The 8068-nt window shown below is 33.4% G+C and overlaps 1 protein-coding gene across 1 annotated transcript; it reads left to right on the top strand.

The window, feature by feature from the left end:
- Positions 1-1611: 1611 nt before the first annotated feature.
- On the top strand, positions 1612-6461 carry LOC100263860 (IAA-amino acid hydrolase ILR1-like 1). Its single transcript, XM_002266942.4, has 5 exons — positions 1612-2056; positions 4762-4887; positions 4955-5269; positions 5415-5543; positions 5849-6461. Exons 1-5 carry the CDS (start codon positions 1679-1681, stop codon positions 6236-6238), a joined length of 1338 nt encoding a protein of 445 aa, XP_002266978.1. The 5' UTR covers positions 1612-1678; the 3' UTR covers positions 6239-6461.
- The last annotated feature ends 1607 nt before the right edge of the window (positions 6462-8068 follow it).

The raw sequence follows: 8068 nt of genomic DNA, 5'->3' as shown, positions 1-8068 counted from the left end.
TTGATGTCTTTTATTTTTAAAATGAATTAGGCTTTTACCTTTGCTTTTTATTGGAATCTTAGATGCATCTCCAAATTAAGTAACATGACCATTCTTCAATTCATCTAGTTCCACAAATATGTTTTTGAAACTACACATGTGATTGCTTGCTTCGATGTTAAGATACCATGCGTTTTTCTCCTCTTTTATATGTCAATAATACGACAAGTTTCTTCTTGATCTTTTTTTCAATATAGTTGGCTTGTCCTTCCATATCGTTAGTGGAATTGCTACATTTATAAGCATAATGATCATTTTTTTTTTATAATTATAACATTTCAAGAAAAGTAACTAAAACCTTAAATTAAATCCCTATTGAAATAGTTGATAAATCAAATAGAAATTTGAGGTAAATGAAAAGATTTAATTTTCAATTACTTTTTAGGATTGTGATGACAATTTCAAAAATGACTACTCTTATGTCAAGTAATTAAAATCTTTAACTAAATGAAAAGATTAAATTCTTATTTAAATTGATTATTAATATGGAAAAAATTAAAATTTGAATTACCTTTTAGGCTTATGATAGTAATTTCATGAATGACTTGAGTTATGTCAAGTAATTAAAACTCTAATTAAATGAAAAAGATTAAATTGTCATTTAAGTTGATTATTAGTATTGAAAAGATTAAATTCTCATTTAAATTGATTATTAGTATTGAAAAAATTAAATTTTGAATTACCTTTTAGGTTTGTAATGATAATTTCATGAATGGTTTATGTTATGTCAAGTAATTAAAACTCTAACTAAATGAAAATTGATATTTAAGTTGATTATTAGTATGATAAAGGTATTTTTGAAAAAAAGAAAAAAAAGAAAAAAAAGAAAGTGACAAAGAGTTTGTACCTTTATAGGTAATATTTAAATTCTCATTTAATTTGATTATTAGTATAGAAAAAAAACTAAAATTCGAATTACCTTTTAAGTTGATTATTAGTATGATAAAGGTATTTTTGAAAAAAAAAAAGGAAAAAAGAAAAAAGAAAGTGATAAACAGCTCATACTTTTATAGATAATATTTAAATTTCCATTTAAGTTGATTATTAGTATAGAAAAAAAAATAAAATTTGAATTACTTTTAGGCTTGTGATGATAATTTAGGAATGGTTTTTGTTATTTCTAGTAATTAAAATCATAACTAAATGAAAAGATTAAATTCCTAAGGATATTTTTGGAAATAAGAAATTAAAAAGTAGTATAGATTTTCTCAAAAGAATTAGGAAAAAAACAATGCTTTTCCCCTCTAATCTCTTTTTAGCTCTAAAGAAACAAAGTGGGATAAGAAAGAGAGAAAATGATGGGGGAAAAGGAAGAAAAAGTAAGGGGAGTGAGGGCTGTAGAGTTATGAGAGGTGAAAAAAATGGTGAGTGAGAAAATAACTACAGTTAGTGAACCGTCCCATCATCCAATACAATAACGGAAGGGTAATAGGCTAATAGTATCCGAACTCTCATCTTTGACTGGGTGTAAAATCGCCTTTTCAGAAAGTCTTGAAAAGGGAAGTATGCTTAATTTAACTCCTTAGCCATTATTTTATCCTTCTTAACCAAATATTAGAGTAACAGAAATTTACGGCGCAGCCTTTCTGAGCAGACATAAAATCTTAGTTTGCGGGGTTCACTTTCATAGATCTCAGCCATGGGAATTCTACAGCTCCTCCTCATCTTCTTCCTATTCCCCATTACCACCCCCTCCTTCTCTTGTTTGAACTTGCAGTATTCTCTGAATTCTCTCACATTACCACACCGAAATTCTTCATCTAAAGAGCACATAACTGGGCTGGCTAATGATCCAATTACAGTGAACTGGATGAAGAGGATACGGAGGGAGATTCATGAGAACCCTGAACTTGCATATGAGGAATTTGCCACAAGCGCGCTCATTAGGCGTGAGCTTGAGCAGCTGGGTATTGGGTATCGGTGGCCCATAGCCGGGACTGGGGTTGTGGCCACCATTGGTTCAGGGTCTCAACCTTTTGTTGCTCTGAGGTCAGATATGGATGCTTTGCCTATTCAGGTCAGCCCCATTACTTGTATTCTCATCGTGTTTGGGTTCACCAAAAAGGTTATTCTATGTGTCTGTATTCCTTTTTGTTGGGTTACTATGAATGTTAAATTCACGCTTGAAACCCTAGCAATTGCGCAGAATGAGCCCGAAAGAAGACTACTGTGGACTAATCACCATAGACTCACACAGTGGTGTTGTTTTTGGCCGCTGTTGGTTATATAATGCCTTCCGTTAGGGATCTAGGATATGATTATATATTGAAATCTTGATCAATAGTTGACTTGTATATCGGATATGTGGAAGGGTTGATACCAATTTAGTTGGAGTAACAAGGTTGATGAGAGAAACATACACGGTTACAGAAGAAATAAATTTGGGAGAATTAAAAACTTCATAGTATTCTACTACTCTCTTTCTCTCTCTTTTTATTTAAACATTACATAATCTCCTATTTATAACTACTCATACTAAACAAAATAGAAACTTTTAATTCTAACATCTTAAAACCTTCTAAGACTTGACAACTCATAAATATAAACTAAATATAAACACTTAGAATAAAATATTCTCCCTTGACTTTTTAGAAACTGAATCTAGTTCTCATATTTTGGAAGTTTCTAAATCAAGTTTAATTTCCAACATGGCCCTGTAAACTAGATTTGTGACTCCAATTAGCAATCTCAACCTTCTAAAGTCTTCAAACAAACTTGGGAGTTTGGTGAAAATATTCGCAATTGGATTGTGAGATTTTGCAAATTTTAATTGCACATCTTTCTTCATAATGCACTCTCTAGTAAAATGATTTCTTGTATCGATGTGCTTTCTTTCATCATGGAACATTTGATTTTTCGATAATGTAACCATTGATATCTTATTCACGTAGTGGGTGTCTTGTTGTTGCTTGTAACCCATAGTTATCAATCTTGTTTTGTATCTCTCTTATTCTTCTTTTACGTTCTTCTTTGCCTTGTTGATTCATCTTACTCCAGTTAATAATATTTTTTCCTTTTGGAAGGGATTTTAGTTTTTATGTGAAATTCTTCCTTATTGCTTTTATTTCCTCATTCATAGCATCTTTTTATCTTCAGTCTTGAATTTCCTCTTTAACAAAAAGACAAAAGAAGGTTAGATCATTTTGATTTGTTGTTACCTCATAAATCTCTTGTAGACTTCTAAAACATGGTGTCCTTTCACTTCTTTCCAATAAGGATCATGTTGTTGGAACTTCATGAGTTGATGGAGGTGGTGATAAAAGTGAAGTACTAATCTCTTGTAAGCTTCCCTTTGTTTGTTCTTATTCTTCATATTAGGGAAGAGTATCATAGTTCCCTTCTTAAGCACTCCAATCACATGCTTCTTCTTCATTAAACTTGGCATCTCTACTAATGTGATGATCTTTCCATTATTCATATTGTATAACTTAACCTTTGGAGCTTGAGTCATAACCAATGAAAACATATTTTTTTGTTCTTATCATCCAACTTTGATTGCTTTTGATCTGGCACATGAGTGTATGCAATGCTTTCAAATACTCTTAAATATGAAATACCTGGCATTCTTCAATTCCAAGCTTATTGTGGTGTTTTATTCCATACAATTCGATTAGGAGAACAATTTGACAAATAAACTGCATAATCAATTGCTTTGATAAAAAATTCTTTAGGCATCTTCTTACTCTTCAACATGCTTCGAGCCATGTCAACAACAATTCCATTTTTTTTTCCAACTACACCATTTTGTTGTAGAGTATATGGAACTGTTAAAGGCCAACAAATCTCATGATTTTCACAATATTGTTTAAATTCTTTTGATGTGAATTCGCCTCCTCTATCAAATCTCATTACCTTTATATTATGGTCACTTTCTTTTTCAACAAGTGCTTTAAATTTCTTAAAGGCACTAAATACTTTAGATTTTTCCTTCAAAAAATATACTCTAAGTTTTTCTATTAAAATCATCAGTGAAAGCAAAAAACATTTATTCTTATCAAAGAGTTGGGATTAATTGGGTCACATACATCCACATGAATAAGCTCCAAAGACTTCTTTGTTATTGTACTAGTTTATTTTGGAAAACCATTTTAGGCATGTTTCTTAAGTAGACATCCTTCAAATAATTGATCTAGGTAATCGATAGAAGGTAATCCTCTCACCATATTTTTCTTGCTCAATAATTCAAATCCACCAAAATTAAGATGTCCAAATCTTAAGTGCCAAATCTAAGAGGAGTCATTAACACAAGATTTTAGACACTTTACAACATCATTTTGAAAGTTTAATAAAAACATTTTATTGCTTGCTATAGGCACATTAGCAATTAAATTGGAATCTCTTATTGAAAGGCTTTGATTTTTCATATGAATATCATAACCTTTTTCTAAAAGTTAACCCATACTTAATGTATTATTTTTCATGTCGGGGACAATGTAGACATTCAAGATAAATTGATCCTTACATTTTTCAAACAAATTAGGATTTTACCTTTGCCTTTTACCAAAATTTTAGATGCATCTCCAAAAAATGACCACTTTTCGATTCATCAATTTGACACAAAGTTAATATAAGACTTTGTCTAAATTTCATTTTTTATTTTTTAATTTATTATTCCCAAAGTCCAGATTGCTATATAGTTTTAGTTAATATCAAGAAGTATAGCAGTGTAATTATTAGGTTTTTTTATATAGTTGGCACTATAGCTATACTAGCCATATGCAGGAAATGGTGGAATGGGAGCATAAGAGCAAAGTAGACGGAAAAATGCACGCCTGTGGACATGATGCACATGTCGCAATGCTCCTTGGTGCGGCAAAAATACTTCAAGAAATCCGAGATGAATTGCCGGTAAAGTTGAATTCTGAAAGAAATTTTGATATTAGTATATATCTAACTTCATCTCCTTCTAATGCAGGGAACTGTTGTTCTTATATTTCAACCAGCAGAGGAACGTGGTGTAGGTGCAAAAGCCATGATCCAAGAAGGAGCGCTTGAAAATGTGGAGGCTATCTTTGGGGTTCATGCAGTTATTGAGTATCCCACAGGCACTGTTGCTGCACGATCTGGAGAATTTCTAGCTGGGTGTGGAGGCTTCAGGGCAAAGATCAGTGGAAGAGGGGGTCATGCAGCAGTTCCACAACATTCTATTGATCCCATCTTGGCAGTTTCCACATCAGTAGTTAGTTTGCAAAATATTGTTTCCAGGGAGACAGATCCTTTGGATCATCAGGTACTATTGATTATCAGTCATGTCTAAGAGCTTGATCAGATGGTTTCAATCATTTGATCAGGTAATGAAGTAGCCGAAGTTCTTTAATTTTATTTCATTTCCGACTAAACCCTCAACTTCTCACTAGAATCAGTTAGTACTGCAGGTGGTTTCTGTAGCCATGATCCATGGAGGGACTGCATTTAATGTCATTCCAGATGCAGCTACTATAACTGGAACTTTTAGAGCCTTCAGCAAGAAGAGCTTCTATGCACTCAGGGACAGAATAGAAGAGGTAACTGATCTATCTCCTCTACAAATTATTTATGACATAAACACGTGAAACTATCGCTAGCTTTGAGTACTCAAAGAAAATCAAAGCATATCTTCATATGAACTGATAGCTAGCTAATATAATCCAGAAAGAACTACATGTTCTTTGCAATGTGTAGAGATCTCAGCTCGTGACATTGGATAAATCCATAAAAAAATAAAAAATAAAAAAAAGATATATAAACTCATCTGGACACTAAAATCAAGTTAAAAAGTACTTTTTATGGAAAATGGATACTAGTTTTTATGTTCATGCCTCTGTGCCAGGTTATCAAAGCACAAGCAGCAGTGCATCGGTGCTCAGCTGAGATTGACTTCTCAGGAATGGAACTGCCCACAATTCCTCCAACTATAAATGATAGGAGGATTTATGAACATGCAAGAAAAGTCTCCAGTGAAATGGTAGGTGAAGAAAACACCAAAACATCTCCAGTCTGCATGGGCAGTGAAGATTTTGCTTTTTACTTGGACAAAGTACCTGGATCCTTCCTTTTTCTAGGCATGAGAAATGAGAAGGCAGGATCCACATATCCTCCACACAGCCCTTACTACGTCCTCGATGAGGAAGTGCTTCCCATTGGGGCTGCAATACATGCCGCATTTGCACTTTCTTACCTTTCAGATTCGAACAATAATTTTCACTTCCATGGTAGCTAAGTAGTCCCTGTATTTGTTCTCTCACAATCTTCCAATCTACGGTGGTCTACTGTAAAATCATCTTCCTCCTGGTCTGTTTAAGCAGCGGGGCTTGTTGAAACATATGTTGAAACTGAACCTGCAGAATTCATGCGGGGGACTAAGATGTAGGATTCCCCCTCTGTGTCATCTCCTTGATTTATAATGTTCTAGTTGACAACAGATTGTCTCTTGAGATGTTTTATATTGAGAGTCCTACATGATGCCTTTAGGATTAAAATCAGACAAGAAGACAACGATCATATTAGGGCAACTTGTATTTTAAAGTCCTCGCATGCCGTGGATCAAAGCCAACCATCAACCTCAGAATAGTGGAAAGTGAAAACATTGGACATTCCTACCAAAGAACACTTCAATATTTATAAAATTATGAACATATTTCTCAAACAGGATATCAATTTATGACCATCTCATCCCATAAACAAAGCAAAAATTCAAAATAAAAGCACATTTAAACCATATGTATAAAAAAATATCATGGGAAAACCGTCATCAACATGAAGTTCATTATACAGAGACAAAATTATCAGCATGCTGACTGATTGCTCTGAAATGATTTGCTATCTAGGTCTTTGTTCTTCTCTTGGATATAACTTTTTTTTGAGGATTTCATTGTGGTCTCCTTGAATCTTCTGGTTTTATATTTAAGTTCGTACTTTGATTAATTCATGCGTGGTTATAAACTATATAACGAATGTGTGTCCCCCTTCTGATGGGGATTGTCTCCTACGTGATACTATCACAGCCTAATTATAAAACTTCATTGCAAAACTTGAGGAACTCCTTTTTCTGTTGTCAAGGGTCTTCCTTTTTGTTAAAGTTATTGTTTTGTTGTGCTCCACTCGGAATACCGGGTCTTAATTTTCTACTTCTGTGTGCGAGTGATTTTGGTTATCGTCTTCCTCAGTGAGTTTGCTGAGCTTTTGTTTATGATGGAAATGGACGGATAACATAAATTTTATAAGGTCAATTTAGCCTTCTAATGTGAATTGAAGATAGGAAATGATCATTTATAGCTATCCAACTGAACCCCTGCTGTTGTGTAGCAGATAAACAACATTCACATTCAGGATACAGATACATATATAATTTATATCACGGGACTCCTAACCTAAACCAACTAACGAATATGATCAATATTTTCATAACTTTTTTTAAGGATGGTCTTTATTTACGAGACTGATATGCCAAGCCTACTAACTAATGTGAAAAGTTGCTTTATTATCTCCATCAATGCAAAGCTCTTTTTATGCTGTCCATTGACTTAATGTGTGAAAATGATAAGTTTTGGAAACGAGTGGACAGAAATGAAGGCATGTCATATAATATCTTCAAAAAATTTGCAACCGTCTTTTTGTTGAGCAACCAATTTTCCTAAAAGCATGCAGCTCACGTGGAGAGGTAGATGGAGAATTTGGATTCAACCAATTTTCTTATAAGCTTGCAGGATTTGGGCTCAATACAGAGATCATGCTCATTAACAGTCTTGTCAGCGAATCTCCAGGGTTGTGGCCTGAAGAGAGACAACTGATATCTGAGACTTTCCTTCTAAAACTTGTAGTGGTTTTCATGACCGGATGGTTAGACAGGTGCAGCAAAAATGGGGCTAAGTATTGACTTGCTTATGTAAACTTTAATTTTGTTTCTGTATACAAATTTCTCGTTATGTGTCACTGAATAACTTGATATAGAAATTCATGAACACGATCAAACAATCTGCACTTAATGCATAGAAGAGATGAGATTACTAAAAGGATTTATGCAAAATTTCCATGTCAATGGTTGGTGCTT

The sequence above is a fragment of the Vitis vinifera genome, chromosome 1, assembly GCF_030704535.1.
Source record: "Vitis vinifera cultivar Pinot Noir 40024 chromosome 1, ASM3070453v1".
In the NCBI taxonomy this organism is placed as follows: domain Eukaryota; kingdom Viridiplantae; phylum Streptophyta; class Magnoliopsida; order Vitales; family Vitaceae; genus Vitis; species Vitis vinifera.
This window is presented reverse-complemented; position numbering and strand designations above follow the sequence as displayed.

Bases quoted from the DNA above. Each gene is read 5' to 3' on its own strand.
- LOC100263860 (XM_002266942.4), top strand. From the start codon at position 1,679: ATGGGAATTCTACAGCTCCTCCTCATCTTCTTCCTATTCCCCATTACC. The intron at 2,057-4,761 runs GTCAGCCCCATT...AGCCATATGCAG, and splicing joins TGGATGCTTTGCCTATTCAG to GAAATGGTGGAATGGGAGCA. The intron at 5,544-5,848 runs GTAACTGATCTA...CCTCTGTGCCAG, and splicing joins TCAGGGACAGAATAGAAGAG to GTTATCAAAGCACAAGCAGC.